The sequence below is a fragment of the Hippocampus bargibanti genome, linkage group LG16 (assembly GCF_051943395.1).
Source record: "Hippocampus bargibanti isolate YZ-2025 linkage group LG16, ASM5194339v1, whole genome shotgun sequence".
NCBI lineage: Eukaryota > Metazoa > Chordata > Actinopteri > Syngnathiformes > Syngnathidae > Hippocampus > Hippocampus bargibanti.
In genome coordinates, this window is record NC_142749.1 from 15,257,688 (window position 1) to 15,277,341 (window position 19,654).

The following is a 19,654-nucleotide window of genomic DNA, read 5'->3' on the forward strand; positions in this document are numbered from 1 at the left end:
ATTTGGTTCCCAGACAGAGTGTAAGGCGAAAAGTGTGTATCCCGAAAATTAATTTCCCATAGGAAACCATTAAAATGAGAATAATCCGTTCCCAGGTCTGTGTACGAAAAAAGTTCGTATGTCAAGGTAAAGTTCGTATGCTAAGGTAAAATTTTCATAAATGTAACGTTCGTAAACCGAGGTATCACTGTGTTTTACGTTTTAAGACTCGCACTGAATATTCAGGAAGTTTTGTTTTTGAGTTGGGGACGATTCCTGACGTGACGTCACGTCTGGAACGCCCCTGACTGAGAAAGCGACACACAATGCATTTTGGGTACTTTTTTTCATCTGAAAACACTGTGTTGATGGCGAAATTTGAAGGAAAACTACTTAAATAACGTGATGGTGAATCGTTGTGTGTTACACCAAGACTACTATTTGATAGTAGTTGACACAAATTCCCAGCAGACAAATCAGCCCATTTCCAACGGAGCTTGTGCGCCATCTTGTGCATTTTCTGGGACGCTACATTGGAGTCCTGACGGCTCGAATTGATACGGAAGGACTTCTTAAATCGATTGCAAACATTTATGCTTTCCTCTTCAGAACTATTTGAATCATATTCATAACTGGATGAGTAACAAGAAATCATGTTCTTCGAATCTGAACTCTCTGAAGGCATTGTTTTGATTCTGGAGCGAGGCAGTTTGTGAAGGAGTATCCTGGAGTGAAGTCACGAAAAAGGGGGCGGGACTTTGTGAATTTCCCCAGTTGCGAGCTCATTTTGTGGCAGGTTTTGGGACATTTTAAGTCATTTTTATTTGTGTTTTTTATTGACCTAAAAATATCAGCCTGCGTGTTTTGGGTATTTTAGATGCTATAAAACGTTTTTCTGATATCAGTTAGGAAACAAAAAAATGGTGTCTGTTGTCCTTTAAGTCGCTTTCATTCACAGGCTGTTGCTAACCAAAACAGCAGCACCGAAGAGGCAAGTCAACAAACTTAAGAAACTGACTGTATGTTTGTCAATTATTATACATATATAGATATTTTTTTTTTTCCCGTCATGCAGTGCCTCCAGGTAACCCCCTGATCGACGCCCGCGACGAGGTCCTGAGCGAGGGCAACGAAACGGAGATGACCTGCACCGCCATGAGCAGCAAGCCCGCCGCCACCATCAGATGGATGAAGGGCGATAAGGAGCTTCCAGGTTAGTGTGTGTGTGTGTGTGTGTGTGTGTGTGTGTGTGTGTGTGTGTGTGTGTGTGTGTGTGTGTGTGTGTGTGTGTGTGTGTGTGTGTGTGTGTGTGTGTGTGTGTGTGCGTGTGCGTGTAACGGCCTCTAGTATTGTTCGCTTGTAGCAAGAATGCTTTTTTTCAAAACACATTTTAGATCGCAATTTTATTTTTGTCTGATATGTTGAAGTTTTTTTTTGTAGTAATAGTAGTAGTAGTAGGAGTAGTAGTCGTAGTAGTAAATGTTAAAGCCGTAAACGGTATTGAGGGATCAAAGTGGTTTAGTGTGTGGACCACTTTTGACCGACGTTTGGATGTCGGTGTCAGTTCGTCAAAATAGGAATTGTCGTATTTGTGATGTTGCAAAAAGGTCACTGAGAGCCTCCAACTGTAACAGTTTATTTAATTTGTTTATTTATGTATTTATTTAGTTGTGTTTACGTATTTGTTAGTTTATGTATTCTTTTTTTTCTATTTGTTTATTTATTGTTTTCAATTTTTACTTCATTATTTTATGTTTATTTATTGTTTTCAATGTTTACTTCATTTATTGGTGTTTACTTATTTGTTAGTTTATTTATTCGTTTTTTTCTACTTGTTTACTTGTTTATTTATTGTTTTCAATTTTCACTTCCTTTATTTATTTGGTTTATTGAGGGATTGATTTAGTTGTTTGTTTATTTCTGCGTTTATTTGTTAGTTTATTCATTCATGTTTTTATTGATTTGTTTATTTCTTATTTTTTTTAATCTTGTTTGCTTTTTACAGTAAATCGTTATAACGATTTGCTTTCGACACCCTGTTTGCTGAACCAAATCTACATCGATTAACGAGACTTTACTGTACATTAACCATTAGCCTCCGATGCTAGCTCCCGACATTGAAAACAGTGATGTCCTATGTGGAAATGTCATGTTTTTTATTTGTCTTTTTTTTTACTCAAATTTACTATGAATTTACCCTTTTTGCACGTGAGAATGCATTTGTTTTCCTCCCAACACTAAGACGAATCGAGAGAAATTGTCTCTGGCAATATAAAGGTTGCCATTACAAAAAGCCGCCAATGCAAATCCAAAGCATCTCTGTGAATATGCCTCGTTATCTCCCCAACCTCATCTTTCTTCTTCCTCTTATCTGGCTTGTTTAGTGATTTATTAACATGTGCTCGCCACTGATATCGCCGTCTCTCTTAAAGCTGACAGTGTAGCAGCAAGGGATCAAACAAGGCGGGTCATTATTTTTTTTCTTGTTCTCGCACAAAAGGCAGACAGAGAGCAAAAAAAAAGGGATCGAGAAGCCACCCGAGGGGACGTCTCAGTTAGTGACAGGGACCGGGGTAACCATTAGTTTTGATTCTTGGGAGACAACCCCTAGCTGGTTTTCACTAGTTGCCTTTAAAGGACAATCGACATCATTTTTTTTTTTTGTTTCCTAACTGACATCAGAAAAACGTTTTAAGCATCTAAAATACCCAAAACACACAGGCTGATATTTTTAGTTAAATGCAAAACACCAATAAAAATGACTTACAGTGTCCCAAAACTACTTCAAAATGACCTCAGAAAGTTTCAGTTTCAGAAGGTCCCGCCCCCTTGTTCGTGACGTCACGCCAGGACGTCTTGCCTTGCTTGAGAATCAAAACACTGGCTTCAGATTCGGCGAAGGTTCTTTCTTGTTACTCATCCAGGTATGAATATGATTCAAATAGTTCTGAAGAGGAAAGCATACGTGTTTGCAATCGATTAAAGAAGTCATTCGTATAATCCCATTTTATTTATACAGTAAAGTCTCGTTATATCGATATCGGATATATCGATAGTCCCGGTTATATCGATACTATTTCTATGCACGCACGGAGAAAATTACATGCAAACAGGATCGGATATATCGATAGTCCCGGTTATATCGATATTTTTTCGGACTCCCTTGAATATCGATATAACGAGACTTTACTGTATTTTTTGGGTGAAAATGTAACTTCAGATAGCTGACATGTGCAAAAATGTGTCAACTCCAGTGCCAGGGTTTTTGCCATTTTCACTCACGTTCCAGGACCCACGGAATATTGAATTTTAGGACAACCTAAACATTCAATTCAGCGTAAGAAACCTTAGACTCTCTTCTTTCATCAGAAAAAAAGTTAATTCCTAAATTTTACGGGTTATATGAGCTTGAAATGAGGGAGTCTGTCCAAATTACAATGCAATACATATTGGTCTATATTTAACAACAGCTAAAGGTGTAACGAAGCGCTAACATGGACAAAAGGCAAAATTCGGGAATGTCGCTGTCATATTTTCAATTCCCGAATAAATTCGGGAATGGCAGTGAATGAGTTAAAATTCGATATAAGATATGATGTGAAGTATTTACTCTGTGATTCCAACCTTGGAACTTTTCTGACACACCTTGCACTGGCTCGGCATTAAAAAAAGAACGCCTGCCATCTGTACGAAATCCAAAAATGGCATGGTGTCAAATTACTTTAAGGGGTCTATCACTCTTCCCTGTGGAACGCCTTCCAACAATCAGACATTTATACCAACGTCAACACAAACAAATCTAACAATGACAAACGCCGAGGTTTATTTTAGCTTCTTTAATCAACTCTTTCAGATGAACACGGAGCATGGAAGGTATAAACAAGGCCGCTGGCTCCTCGCCGCAACCCTACTTTGATACGTCTCAAAGACATTCAGATTTTCCGGCAGTCACCTTCAGGTCTTCGTGTCAGGTGGCTGCACGACTGTGAAGCCTCCAGAGGCGGCGTATTCATTATAACCTCCTCCTTTTTTTTACACCCGGCACATCACACGGTTTTTCTTTGCCGGCATCCAAAGAGGCAGCTGTCACCTCGTTGACAGGAGTCGAGCTGCAGGAGGGAAGGTGCAAGTGGGTAGAGTGTCAGTGCACTCTTCACACGAAATCAAATGATGGCTGCAGCTGTTCATATTAAGATCTGGCAGCGCTTATTTCAGCAAACTCTTTACTTCCGCCTTTTTCAACCAGTATTCCCGGTCGTCTCTTGACAGGATTCCGTCGATATTTTAAAAAAAAACAGTCCTTTCTGTCTCCCCTACAGGAAAACCCAAAGTCGAGCTGACTTACGACAGGATGTACACGGTAACCAGCCGCCTCATGTTCACCGTCAACAAAGAGGACGATGGCGTGCCGGTGGTTTGCATCGTGGATCATCCCGCGGTTAAAGACTTCCAAGTACAGAAATACCTGGAAGTACAGTGTAAGTAGGCCACTGCGACTCTTTTGGGGGGCTGGATCTTCGATAGGTTGGCTGAGCTTGTGTTTTTTAAGGGGCAACTCGATCAGATCCAACACAATTTGTTTCAGGGAGCTATTTAACTGTTCCCTGTGTTCGATTTTCCATAGTGCTTCTCGTCTTTGGGATCGTAGGTACTGTAATTTGGGATAGATCCTCGCAGGGGCTAGTCAATCGCAGAGGCTGGTTTAATCGCGAGGCCTCAGGCCTCACACTTCCATTTTCATTCCAGAAAGTCTTCAATGACCATGATAGTTTGTAAGGGAATACTTCTACAGCCCCTGTTGTACTCCAAAGTATCTCAGTTTCTTTCTGTTTATCCAGTTTTAGTGCAAGGTCACATGTTTTCTTTGGGAGCAACCAGGTTGGATAAGATCAGGAATGAATATATCAGAGGGAACTCTCATATTAGATGCTTTGGAGAGAAAGTAAGAGAGGCCAGACTGAGATGGTTTGGACATGTCGAGAGGACAGGGAATATCGATGGATGCTGAGCAATGAACTGTCAGGCCGCATACAGAGAGGAAGACCAAAGAGGAGGTTTATGGAGGTTGTCAAAGAGGACATGAAGGTAGCTGGTGTGAGAGAAGAAGATGCACAAAACCGGGTCAGATGGAGGACACTGATTCGCTGTAGACCCCTGAAGGGGAAAGCCAAAAGGAAAAGAAGAAGAAGAAGAAATAGTGCAGGGTCACCGGAGTGAATAAATTTGGCTCAGAGGAGTCTACATCCTGGACTAGAATCCTCTATGGGGCCTTCTGAGCCCTGACGGTTTTCATATTACAGTAAAGTCTCGTTATATCGATATTCAAGGGAGTCCGAAAAAATATCGATATAACCGGGACTATCGATATATCCGACCCTGTTTGCATGTAATTTTCTCCGTGCGTGCATAGAAATAGTATCGATATAACCGGGACTATCGATATATCCGATATCGATATAACGAGACTTTACTGTATATTCGCTTTGGAAACATCACAGTACAATACATGTTTATATAGCAGCAGTTCAGCAACAGTTGAAATTGTAACAAAGCGCTTAACACGGACAACTACCATATACAGCAGTGGTGTCACAATCCGGTCCTCGAGGACCGCAGTCCTACATGTTTTCCAAGTCTCCCTGTTGCAACGCACCTGATTCAAGGCCAGACCAGCTGCAGACACTTCATGGAGGATTGGCTGACTCCAAAGTAAAGCGCAATACAGTAATCACATTTGATACTTGACCAGGCCCATCGACCCATCCATTTTCTCCACTAGTCCTGATTACGATAAGAATGCCAGAAGTGCGACCTCTGGAACTATGAGTCAGACTTCTACACTTTTGCTATCAAAGAAAGATATGACTTGTTTTCACACACATTTTTGGAGATTTTCACTCAGTAGCGCCAATCATGAGTTGTTTTGTTCTCGACGTGAAGGAACACATAGTGACAGGTTGAGGAGAGGGGGAAAAAAGTAGGAGTGAGGTGAGTAGGGGTAGGGGTGCATTGTTGATTGTGTAAGCCGTACGAACTCGCAACCCCTGTTGGCGCACGGCGCAAGTTTTATGCGCTGATTACTGATTGCCAGTCAAGGTGATTTGCATTTGAATTGCCTCACCGCGGCGAGCGAACGTTATGTGCTGTGTAGCTGGAGCAAAGCTAAGAAAGCTCGTTTGTCGGGGGGTGAAGGGGATGGGGGGGTGTAATGGTTCTTCTTATGTGTAAGCAAATCAAAGCCGTTTGGCCCGGCTGCCTGCTTGTCTTACCCCTTTAAGGTCAGCCGGCCGTGCCGAGATGGATAGCGGCCGTCTCGAGTGCCTGCGCGCAATAAAGCAAATAATTCAGTTAGCATAATGATAACGACCCCCTAGCATACAATATGCGCCATTTCATTTCTCCCCAAAGTGGCAGTATGCGGGTCTCTCGCTGCCGTGCAGTGCATATTTTGCTATCAAGTGCAGACGCTGAGTGCCTTCATAAATACTGGGGGAGCTATCAAAGTAACCCCGAGGTTGGAGAGGGGGGTGGGTCACGTGGCCTTCTTCATCGACGAAACAGAACTCGGCGATGTGTTGTCTCTGCTTTCCGCCCCGTCGACTGTCCATCACAGCGAATGACAGGATGTGATTCAGACAGATGGCCGGTCAGACATTGTTGTTTTGTTGCCAACAAGGTCGGAACAGCGCTGTTGAACTTGAAGGCTGTTCAAGGCCTGGAGTCGACAGCCAAATTCAAGCAGCTGTTTATTCACGATTTGTACTGGTGAGACACACAAAAAAGACCCCTCCTCAACTAAAAATGGTTTATACCCACTGAAAAGCCATCACATGGTCAAGAGGAATAACGGCTTAGCTTAGCCAAATTTGGCAATGGCAACCTCCATCCATCCAGCCGTCCATTTTTTGGTCCACTTTTCCCTCATAGGAGTCATTGGTGCTACTAGAGCCTATCCAAGCCGTCTTCCGGCCATAGGCGAGGGACACCCTGAACCGGTTCCCACCCATCTGTGCTCAGACTCACACCTACGAACATTTCTGATGTATTTAACTCATTCCCGAAGTTATCCGGGAATTGAAAAGTGTGATCTGGAGCGTCATTTCGGAATTTTTTTCGTGTTTTGGTTTTTCTGATAAAGCGCTGGTCAGACCTCTGGCAATGTTTTTCCCTCCACGAGGGGGCGGCGTTTGCATTTTGGCCATGTTAGCGCTTTGTTACAGCTTCAGCGTTATATAAACCAATATTTATGTATTGCATTTTGTACCCCCATTTCAAACTCAAATAACTACAGACCCATATAACTTAGGAATTAACTATTTTTTGTCGTGGAGCGGCATACCCGAATTGTATTATGTAGATCCGCCCCTATTTCAAGCTCAGATAACTCCAGACCCATATAACTTAGGAATTAACTATTTTTTGTCATAAAAGATGACAGTCTAAGGCAGGGGTGTCAAAGTCATTTTTTGCCGCGGGCCACATTGTAGTTATGGTTTCCTCTCGAGGGCCGTTATGAATTTGGGGAACCCATTAGAATGTTTAAATCCCTTCAAATATTACATATAGAGCACACAGCAAATTAATGAATAACTCGTTTTCAAATCTGAAGTCAAGAATAATGACTTTTATTGTGGTTGACATCCAAAAATATGAAATTTTGGCTCCGAATTTAGCAATCATCATGGAATTTAACAAGTTTGATTTGCTTTCGTGGGCCGAAAAAAATGATGTGGCGGGCCGGATTTGGCCCGCGGGCCTTGACTTTGACACCTGTGGTCTAAGGTTTCTCACGCTGTATTGAATATTTATGTAGTCCTAAAACTCAATATTCCGTGGGTCCTTGAATTCGAGTGACAATGACACAAAAACGCACCGGAGTACCCGGAGAAAAGTCACGTAGGGAGGGTTGTAGCTCGAATTCAATCACTGGTCGTCTGACGGTTGAATTTCTGCAGTGATTTCAGCGCTGTTGTTTGAGCTTTCTTTTGTGCGACGTGTTCAAAAGAGCCCACGGTACCGAGGTCCTGATATTGAAACCATCACATTCTCAAGCGTGTGTAATTGTCAACCCATACAAAGGATTTTTTTTTTTTTTTTACCCCTAAGACCCATTCTTATTCCGAGGCGAGTCGAAGCCGTTGATGGGTTTTGTGTACTCGCCACTCACTCGGTTGATGGCGACGACTCAATGAAAGAGTGAATAAGAAAGAAAGACTCGTCACGCGTGGACGGCACAGAACAAGTGCTTGTCAGAAAGCTATGCATTTAACATCGCAACGCATCATATGTGTACAACGGCAAACACGCCGCCGAGCGTTTGATCAAGCTCTGTGATCACACAAGATGCAGTGAGGGGTGGTGGTGGGGGGCAACCTCTTGCGAAAATGATTCTGAGGGACTACAGGGAAGATGTCGAAGGATGATAATTTCTCCACTTGTGATGTTGGCCCACTTTTTTCTTATCTCTCTGTGTGTGTCTCTCTCCTGATATCTTTTTTTTTTTTTTCTTTACAGACAAGCCCGAGGTGAAGATCATGGTGGAGTTTCCGCAGGGTCTGACGAGGGAAGGAGAGAACCTGGAGCTGACGTGTCAGGCCAAAGGCAAACCTCAGTACGTCAAGCACACATGAACACATGCGGATTTTGGCAACCTCATGAAAACAAAACAAAATAGTGATAATATTTAGTTTTATTATTATGTATTAAAATGAGGATAGATTTTATTTATTTTTAATATCATCATTATTATTATTATTATTTTTTTCTTCTTCTTCTTCTTCTTCTTCTTATTATTATTATTATTATTATTATTATTTTGCGGATTTTCGCAACCTCATGTAAAAAATAACAGTCAAAATATTGAATTTGTGGATATATTTATTATTATTATTACTATTGTGTGTGGATATATTTATTATTATTACTATAAGAATTATTATTATTATTATTATGTTTTTTTTTTTATTATTTTGCAGATTTTCTCAACCTCAGGAAGATTTTGTTTTATTAGTTTGTAGCTGTATTTATTATTGTTATAATAATTACAATTTTACTATTATTATTATTATTTTATTATTATAATTTTATTGTTATTATAATTGTGCGGATTTTATCAACCTGAAAAAAATATATAGTTATAGTATTTTCTTTTATTAGTATATGTTTTCAAATTACTAGATATATTTATTCTTCTTATTTTATTATTATTGTTGTTGTTTTTATTATTGTCATTTATATTATTCTTATTCTTATTATGATGCGGATTTTCTCAATCTCATGAAAACAAATTGTTATAATATTTTGTTTTATTATTATATGTGTTTAATAATTAGGATATACATATATTATTAATATTATTACTAGTATTCTATGATTATTTTTTTCAAATGCTATTATTATTATTATTATTATTATTATTATTATTATTATTATTATTTTAGTTTAGTTTAGTTTACTTAATTTTATTTTATATTATTATTATTTTCTTTTTTTTTTGCTGGCTCGCCATTGATTACACGTGTGGAAGCCTTTTTTTTTAAGTTGCCGTTGATTTACGCAGCGTGGGTGTTTGCATTGCAACACATAATAGAGTACAAATAAAGCTATTAGGGCCACAAGGCGGTTGGTGGTTTGTAGGGTGTGTGTGGTGGTGGTGGTGTGGGGGGGGGGGGGTCTTGAGGGCGGGGGTTCCTGACAAACTCTTCAAACATCAAGACAGCTGCTTGCGTCTGGTGTCTGTCACAGCAGTTTGTTGACAAGGCAGTTCAAATTGGAACTAGAACAAAGTCATCATCAGGAGAAGTGAATGTGGCAGTAATGTGGCATCGGTGACAAGAATATTCCCTTGGAAGACCCCCCACCCAGATCCCCCCACGCTTCCCTCCCATAAGACCTTCAGAGAGCATAATCCAGTTTCATACCAAGCAACACCAAGCAACTTGTTGTCACGGTGATTATTATGTCGCTTTGTAAAAGCGAAAATCACATTTTTCCACATATTGGGAATTAGCTCTGGGTCAAAGGTCACCAAATGAAACTTGGGGACCAGTCCTGTACCAAACCCCGCCCCTCGTATTCATTTTAAAAAGATGAAACAGCGAGTGGGGAATTGGAAGTCATTTTCATTAGAGGCAGCGGAGAGTTGTGTTCGTCATTACCAGCCCGTAGCGCAAAGGCGGGGGGGGGGGCAGGCGGGCTTCAGGGCGGCCATTTGTATTCAAGACGGCTGCCTTTCCCCTCTCCTTGCAAACTGTATCGTCTGTCTGCATCAGTGGCGGGCCGTGCATGTCACACCTAGGCCTTCAATAGTGCTATGTCTGAATCAATAAGCTGGCAGTGCGGTGTGATATAACTACACGTCCACTAGAGGGTGCAGTTGACCAAGGAATACTGTCATTACACTGTTTGAATTTTTACTACGAACGTGCAGATTCATGATAACCTCATAAAGTTGCAATATTATTTGCTATTTTTGCTAGCTTTGGAGTTGTCCAATTATTGATGTTCATCTATTCTTTAAAAGTCGTGAAAATGGAAGTCTACCTGCAACCAAATCCATTTCTTCGCCTCCTTCAGCCATTGTGGGTTGACAAAACCTCTATTAAATCAACACAACAATATATTTGCTTATGCAGCTCATTACAGATACAGTGTGCTAGCTCTGGCCAGTATGCTGTTATCACCTCGCGGCTAGTGATACTCATCATCATCGTGTGACTATATAGCCAGTCATAGTTTGCAAAAATGTGTTGACGTTCCAGCAGGTTTTGGGCTGCCAACTCGAAATCTGATGAGTGAAAGCAAAAGTTTCATTGACACTTATTTTATGCTCCAGGGCCTGCAGAACTGATTGTGAAGGCGTTCAGGTAGATTTCTAAGCCTGGTAACAAATAATGGCTGAAATGTGATTGGACAATTCTGAATTATTTAACAAGAATTCATGGACAAAATATAATGCACATTTAGTCTGTGATTCAGATATTTTTAGGCCAGCAGAGAAGGCCTTGCAGGCTCTGACGGATCACCACTGGTTTGCGTCCTCTACGGCCTCCCCCCCCCCCCCTTGCCCCAAATTTATGAATTCATCTCTTTATAATTAATCATGCTCACCACAAGATGGCGACAAATTTGCGAATGATACTGAGATGAACAACTCCGGAAGGAGTTCGGCATCTTGATGCTAATGAACTGTGTCAAAGTGAGAGTTCAGAGCTTCTTTTTCCTCTTCCATGGAAAAATAGGGTTTTTACTCCCCTCGTCACGCCACCTAGTGGACGGGATGGCATCTTACACTCTTTGTTTTTACTGACATTTTGCTCAGAAATAATAATAATAATGATAATAATGATAATAATGATAATAATGATAATGATAATGATAATGATAATGATAATGATAATGATAATGATAATAATGATAATGATAATGATAATGATAATGATAATGATGATAATGATAATAATGATAATAATGATAATAATGATACATTTCATTTATACGTGCCTTTCAAAACTCAGCTAACAGATAGCTAGCTAGCTAATGGATAGCTAATAGATCTCCTGCCACCGTTAAGCCCCGCCCACATTTCCCATCCCGCTTCCCATATGTCTCCAAACAAGTTTTATTTTTTGTTTTGTTTCGTTTTTTGTTTTTTAATGCAACATTAGAGGAAAGAGCCCATCAGCGTTTGCTCGGGGGAAATAACAGTAGCGACGGCCGTGTTCGGGGAGCGATATTTTGTCAATGCCATTCACGGCCATTTTCTGTCAATTTTTCATCTTTCGTCTCTTCCATGTCCAATGCTCAATGACGACAGGAGCACTCACAGTGTTTCCCCGGCTTAATTACGACCCATATAGAAAATTGTAACCAGCGCATTTGCATTTAGAATATTTTGCCCCCCCCCCTCTCCTCCTCCTTCTCCCCGATAGGAAAGGATATGAAATGCTTTGCAGTCCATCCGATTAAATCTTGACTGAAGTGGTCGTTTTCAAGTAACGTTTGCAAGTGTCACACTGCGCCGGGGAGTGAAGATTTAGATTTTGACATAAATGATACCTGGCAAGATTTTATTTTATTTTATTTTTTTTTTGTCAGCGGTGGGGTACAAGTGGGGTTATTTTACAGACACAAAAATGTGATTTGGTTGAATATTAACTCAGAGAATGTGTCCACTCCAGTGCCGGGGTTATTGTCATTGTCACTCAAATTGCGGGACCCACAGAATATAAGATAAAAGTTTTAGGACTACGTAAACGTTCAATACAACGTTAGAAAAATTAGACTCTCTTTTTTCATCAAAAAAAAAAAGTTAATTCCGAAGTTATACGGGTCTGGAGTTATATGATCTTGAAATGGGGGTGGCTGTCCGAAATACAATACAATACAATACATATTGGTTTATATAGCGCTTTAACAACAGGTGAAGCTGTAACGAAGTGCTAACATGGGAAAAAAAGCAACTGCTGCCCCCTCGTGGGAGGGAAAAACATTGCCAGAGGTCTGACCAGCGCTTTATCGGCAAGAAAAATCTAAACCCAAACAGAAAATGTTCATTCCTAAATTATATGGGTCTGTAGTTATCTGAGCTTGAAATGGGGGCGGTTGTAAAAAATGCAATACAATAAATAGATGTATATGGCGCTTTAACAGCTGAAGCTGTAGCAAAGCGCTAACATGGAAAAAGGGCAATGCTGCCTTTTTGTGGAAGGGAACAAACATTTCTAGAGGTCTGACCAGCGCTTTATTGGCACCCAAGCATGAAAAAGCAAAACCCGAACAAATTCGGGAATGGTGCTTCATATAATAAATAATAATAATGATAATAATAATAATAAATAATAATACATTTGATTTCTCAGCGCCTTTCAAAACTCTCAAGGACACTTTACAGTCACAGGATATTTATTCTGCGGGTGAGCAGCGGCAGCCACACGCGCCAGCGTTCACTTAACCCGGAAGTAACAAAAAGTAAAAAAAGATAAAGAAAATAACATCCTTCAGCACATTCTATACCCTCTTTGTGACATGAAGCAGTTCCAGATGAAAGAGGAGAGGATCAAAGCATCCTTTTCAGCAGTGGATCAGGGACGTCATGGTGGAATGTGCACGTCTTCTTCTTTTCCTTCGTCTACTACAAGCTAATTGTTGAAAGCTTTGCGTCTCATTTTCAATTCCTGAATAAATTTGTGAATGGTCGCAAATGAGTTAATGTTTCAATAATTAATAATAATATTTATTTATTTTCGATTTGACTGATTTTGTGATTTATTTCTTTTTTGGCAGTGTACTTTATTATTATTTTTTTTCTAAGGCCACAACGGGTCAACTGGGTCAAGGTGGATGACGACGTCCCCTCCCACGCCGTCATCACCGGCGCTGACCTTTACATCGAAAACCTCAACAAATCCTACAACGGAACGTATCGCTGCGTGGCGGCCAACTCTTTGGGGGAGTCTTACGACGACTACATCCTCTACGTCTACGGTATGCACACACACCCCCCTTGATACCCCCCCTCCCCAAAAAATATTTTTCTGATTGAATGCCAAAACATTAGCATTATTTTTGCGGATTGCTGTGTGGAGAGCAATTTCGAGTGTAATAATAATAATAATAATAATAATAATAATAATACATTTAATTTATAAGCGCCTTACAAAACTCTCAAAGTCACTTTTCAGTCACAGGAGACATTTGTTCTGTAGGTGAGCAGCGGCAGCCACACGCGCTAGCGTTCACTCAACCCGGAAGTAACTGAAGTACATAGAAAGGTAGCTAGCTAATAGATATCCAATAGATAGACAGCTAGACAACTAGCTATATAAGTAATATCATGACAATGAGGCTATCAAGCTAGCTAGTTATTGGCTATATGGGTGTCTAGCTGGTTAGCTTTCTAGCTAGCTAGCTATGAGCTATGGCTGGCTGGCTGGCCAGCTATCTATTAGCTACATGGTTGGCTAGCTATCTGGCTGACTGGCTAGCTATCTATTAGCTATCTATTAGCTAGCTCGCTCGCTTTCTATAATAATAATTTTAAGCGCCTTTTAAGCGCCTTTCAAAGCTCTCAAGGACACTTTACAGTCACAGACAAGCATAGGTACTATAATAAATAAAATACAATCACAAATAGAATAAAATAATGTAATAAATCGAAAACAAAAGAAAGAGCTATTTGAGTTACTTCCGGGCTGTTCCAGAAACCTGTTTGAAAACCGATTTGTTCAAAAACCAAAACAGCATATCCCATTATAATCAATGTCAAAATATTTAATCCGTTCCCAATCTGTAATCATCATTTTATGTGACTTCCAGGTTGAGTGAACGCTGGCGCGTGTGGCTGCCGCTGCTCACCCACAAAAAAAAAATCCTGCGACTGTAAAGTGACCTTGAGAGTTTTGAAAGGCGCTTATAAATGAAATGTATTATTATTATTATTATTATACGCCTATACGTCTGGACAGTAGGGATATATATAGGGCCGAAACTACCAGTAAAACTTGAGTTTGCTGACGAAGCTTCTTGGATAAGAGGCGAAACGCCCGACACCTTCAAAGTAGTACAGATGACGGCTGAAGAAACCTTTTCATCGACATTATCGCAGAGCATTTTCGCTGTTCCAACCAATAACGTCATGACGCATCTCTAACCCCACCCCCTCCACTTTACCACCCCCGCCCACTCAAGCGTAGCATTACGCTCTCTAATATGCTCACTCTTCCGTGCTAAATAACTTCAATCTCACCTTCCATAGATAAATAATTTGCTGTCTATTATCCTAGAGAGAATTAGAAGAGTGAAAAGATGTTTCTATTCTTTCTTTTTTTTTTTCTTGGGAGTCAAGAGACGCTCTCGACGCTCTGATGGATGTCGATTGAATGGATTCTTGTTTACAGAGCTACAAGTTGTGCTAATGAGACGCGCGGAGAACTCATTGTGGCCTTTGTCGCAACGTGACCTCATACGTGCTCTTTGTTGTTGTTTTTTTTTTATATATTATTATCTATTATTGATGTAAACAGAAAATAGTGCATGTGAAAGAAATGAAACATTGTCTGCGGCTAGCTTAGTTGTCGCTAGCTAATTTTCCTTTTTTTTTTTTTTTTTTTTTCGTCATGCACATTGGAAGGTTTTTGTCTCTGTCCGAAAGGATCTCAACGTGATTGGCAATCAACAAAAAAAATATATTATTATTAATTATTAAAACACATTAAATTAACTCATTCACTGCCATTCTTATGTTGCGGATTTTCTCAACTTCTTGAAAAAAATAGTAATCATAATTTGCTTAATTAAAAAAAATAGAATATTTTAATATTTTGTTTAAAAAATTCCAATGGGATAATTTGTATTGTCTTACTATGTTGAAAAAAAAATCTGCATAAAATTCAACATCTAAAAAATACAAATTAAAGTCTACCAAAGGTGAAAAACAAAAGCGCAAGCCTAATAAAGAGTACCCATCGTGAAAAAACAACCTGCTGTTTATTTCATATCCTACAGTATGTAGCCCACCCCTCCACCCCAACACCCTTCCATCGCTCACCATTTGTTGCACGGGGTCCGCAATCTCCACGCAACGCTGTGTATTGCGGCCACGTAACTCAATGATAAAGTGCGCCGGTCGCCGCCATCCCAGACAGAATGCCCCCCCCCCCCCCCCCCCAAAAAAAAATTTCCCCCTTCTAATACGTCGGATTGCATCCTATTGTGGCCCCCACCCAACGTGATGGAAAGCACTGTAAGACCGACTGACACTAACAACGTTACCAAAACGAATGCTCCGGGTATTGGGTAGAATAAGGGTGGGGGTGGGGGGGTATAGTGCGGTGGTTGGGGGGGGGGGTGTCACCCAATGGCCTCAATTGCACAGAGGTGAGAAAACACAACCATTAGACTTTTTCCCCTCTTGCCGCCGAGTGCGAGCAAGAGCCAAAGGGTCTGGGCTTGTTTACCGGCTGCCAATAAGTGGCTTTTCCCGCACCGCCATCGCGTCTCCTGAGTCTTACTTATTCCACTGCTTTACATTTTGACTGCGTTTAAAGAAGAAAAAAAAAAGCGTCTGGGAGTTCCGCCCCCAAACGTCTTCCGGAGGATTTCAATTGCCAGTTTGGAAATCGGCATCGGCTGTGTGGTTAGCGTTTGAATGAATTTTGGCGCGGCGGGAGGGGGCCGAGCATTTAGGAGGTTCTGGGTTTGAATATGTAGCCTACCGTATTTTCCGGTAATCACAATAATAAATCAATCAAAAAAAGTAAAATCAATAAATAAAATATATTCATGAACCATAATAAAAATGAGAGTGCTTAAAAAAAACAGAATTTTGCCTTTATTGTCTTTGATTTCAGTTCTTTGTATGAAAAAAATATATATATATGAATGAATGAATGAATGAATGAATGAATACACATACACATACACTTAAACACATAAATACACATGTACACATGTACACATAAATATATCAATGAATGAATGAATGAAGTAAATAAGCAAGTAAATAAGTAAGAACATCAGTTGGTGAGTAAGTAAATGAGTAAGTGAGTAAATATGTAATTGAGTACATATGTAATTGAGTAAATACATAATTGAATAAATATGTAATTGAGTAAATACACAATTGAGTAAATATGTAATTGAGTAAATATGTAATTTAATAAACATGCAACTGAGTAAATATGTAACTGAGTAAATATGTAACTGAGTAAATATGTAATTGAGTAAATATGTAATTGAGTAAATGCACAATTGAGTAAATATGTAATTAAGTAAATATGTAATTGAGTAAATACATAATTGAGTATGTAATTGAGTAAATACATAATTGAGTATGTAATTGACTACATATGCAATTGAGTAAATATGTACATGAGTAAATGCATAATTGAGTAAATATGTAATTAACAAAATATATAATGGAGAAAATGCATAATTGAGTAAATATGTAATTAACAAAATATATAATGGAGAAAATGCGTAATTGAGTAAATGTGTAATTGAGTAAAACTGTAATTGAGTAAACGAGTAATTGAGTAAATAAATAAATAAATAAATAAATACAACTGATCCTAGAGCAAAAAAACTACAAGTCATCCTGGAGTAAAATAAATAAATTAAATTAAATTTAAAAAAAAATAATTTCCCCCCCATAAATAAAAATTAATAAAAGCTTATCCACATTTGATTTGATTCACAATGCGGCTACATTCATGCATATATAGGCAAAGCCACAACAAAAAAAAACTCATTCCATGATGCTCTCTCTCACCCTGTGCCGTACCACCCACCCCTACCCCCAATCGTCAACCCAAAGCCGTCCTTGAATCCCGATCTCATTCAAATGAAAAATTCAAAAGTCTTCTCACCCCCCGGTTCAAGTGCGCCATTTTCACCGGATTGTTGCCGCGTCATTTCTCGCCTTTGTGTCAAAAGCAATTTAACTCCCAATTTGTACACGTGAAGTCTGAAAGCTAGCGGACATCTTTTTCCTCTTCCCTTGAAGTCCGCGTGAAAGGGGCCTACCGTTGATCTGAAAAATCATGTCGTACCGCATCGCGGTGGAGAGGGGGGGGTTTCGTACCTTGTTTGAATGACTCGTTTGTCTCATGGCTGGAACGCTGGTTGTGAAAGACGAACAAGTGTGCAGATTTTAGGGGCGTGGGTGCGGGGGTGATCTGCGTCATCCATATGCGGCCCGAGGCAAACAAGCCACTTTGATATGAAAAACAAGCTTGCGACGACATTTACCCAGGGCGCTGTAACCTTTATTAACTTTATTACCTCCTTCATGCAACTTTGGGAGGTCATTATTTTCAATTTGCCTCAAACTGGCAGTCGAAATAATCAACTTGGAAATGGTGGAGGGGTTGCTGCCACCACTGCAGTAAAAAAAAGACGTTTTTTGGGTGAACCTGAAAAAATAATTTTGCAACATATCTTAAAAATCATTGAAAAAAAAGCGTCTAAAAGCTACTTAGCTCATTCTCTTCCAGACAATGTGCAAAAAAATGTGTCCACTCCAGTACAATAATGTTTTTGTTAGGTTTGTTAGGTTTTTGTCATTTTCACTCAAATTGCAGGACCCACAGAATATTGAATTTTAGGACTACAAAAACGTTCAATGCAGCGTTAGAAACCTTTGAGTCTCTTATTTCATCATAAAAAAAAGAGTTAATTGCTAAGTTATATGGGTCTGAAGTTATATGAGCTTGAAAAGGGGGCAGCAGTACAAAATGCAATACATACATATTGATTTATATAGCGCTTTAACAACAGCTGAAGCTAGAACAAAGCGCTAACATGGAAAAAACACAATTGCTGCCCCCTTGTGGAAGAGAAAAAAAACATTGCCAGAGGTCTGACCAGCGCTTTATCGGCAGCAAGACAAACTAAAAGCCATATGGCTATCTAGCTAGTTATCTAACTGTCTATCTATTAGCTATCTGTTAGCTACCTAGCTAGCATTTTATCTACTTGAGTTACAACTTGATGTTGTTGTTGTGATAGCAATGTTTTTTGTGACGTTCGGCAACGTTTTACCTCGCCGATGAATGCCAAAACGCTCCGTGTGACCAAATGCTATCCTCCCTCTCCTTCTTTTTCATACTGCCGATCACCTCAGACGCAAATACAGCAAAAAAAATATATATATATATATATATATATATATATATATATATATATATATATATATATATATATATAGCTGCCCTCGCACGTGCCTGCCCAAAAAAAAATATAGCTGTGTTCGCACATGCCGGCCCCCCAAAAAAAAGTACAAAATACCTGCGCTCGCATGTGTCTCCCCCCCCCCAAAAAAAAAAAAAAAAAAATAGCTGCCCTAGAACATGCCGGCACAAAAAAAAAACATATAGCTGCCCTCGCATGTGCCAGTCCAAAAATAATAATAATTCCCTTGCAGCACGTGCAAGCTTCCCTTGCACGTGACGCCCCCCCCCCAAAAAAAAAAAAATTCCAAAAGGCATTTCATCTTTTGTTTGTGTTGGCTCCCTCATTTTGTTTCCGCCCCCTTTGTGAGTTTGTCATGAATTTGTCTTCTCATTCAGATGCTCCCACCACCACCCCCACACCCACCACTGCCACCACCTCCACCTTCATCTCCTTCTCCTCCTCCTCCTCCCTCCACCCCGAAGCCAGTCAAGGTACAGTATCGGCCTTCGCACTGCTTATTTGTGGGTGACGCTGGGGGTTCAAACGAGCCACGTTGCGTTTGGTTGTACAAGCAGTTGAAAAAGCGCACGAATGAATGAGTCCCAATCATCGATCATTTTGATTGATATTGAAATCATGCCGAATGATGATTATGCACAGATTTCAACATCTTATGATTCAGCAAAAACTCCACTTCAAAATAAAACCTGAGAAAATTACCAGAAAATACATTTGTCGCGAATTCAAATGAAACATGAAAACCATTAATGCACAATAAAAAAATGAATACATAAACAAATAAATAAAAAATAAATAAATTGATAAATGGATAAATAGATAAATAAATAGATAAATTGATAAATAAATAGAAAAATAAATACATAAACAAATTAATAAATGGATAAATAAATAGAGAAATAAATACATACATAAATACATATATAAATAAATAAGTAAATAAATAATCCATCTGTGCATACATGCTTAATCCTCTACCTTATTT

The 19,654-nt window shown here is 39.5% G+C and overlaps 1 protein-coding gene across 4 annotated transcripts in view; it reads left to right on the forward strand.

Annotated features, from left to right (window-relative positions):
* The window catches only part of cadm1a (cell adhesion molecule 1a), a 245,214-nt gene that overhangs the window by 203,094 nt on the left and 22,466 nt on the right, over positions 1-19,654 (forward strand). For 2 of the 4 annotated variants that reach the window (XM_089016967.1, XM_089016968.1), the window contains exons 5-9: positions 1,055-1,192; positions 4,299-4,457; positions 8,494-8,590; positions 13,292-13,464; positions 19,047-19,142. In XM_089016967.1, coding sequence (XP_088873093.1) covers positions 1,055-1,192; positions 4,299-4,457; positions 8,494-8,590; positions 13,292-13,464; positions 19,047-19,142 — 663 coding nt within the window. The remainder of the gene's footprint in view (positions 1-1,054; positions 1,193-4,298; positions 4,458-8,493; positions 8,591-13,291; positions 13,465-19,046; positions 19,143-19,654) is intronic. The other 2 variants (XM_089016969.1, XM_089016970.1) reach the window with 1 other exon arrangement.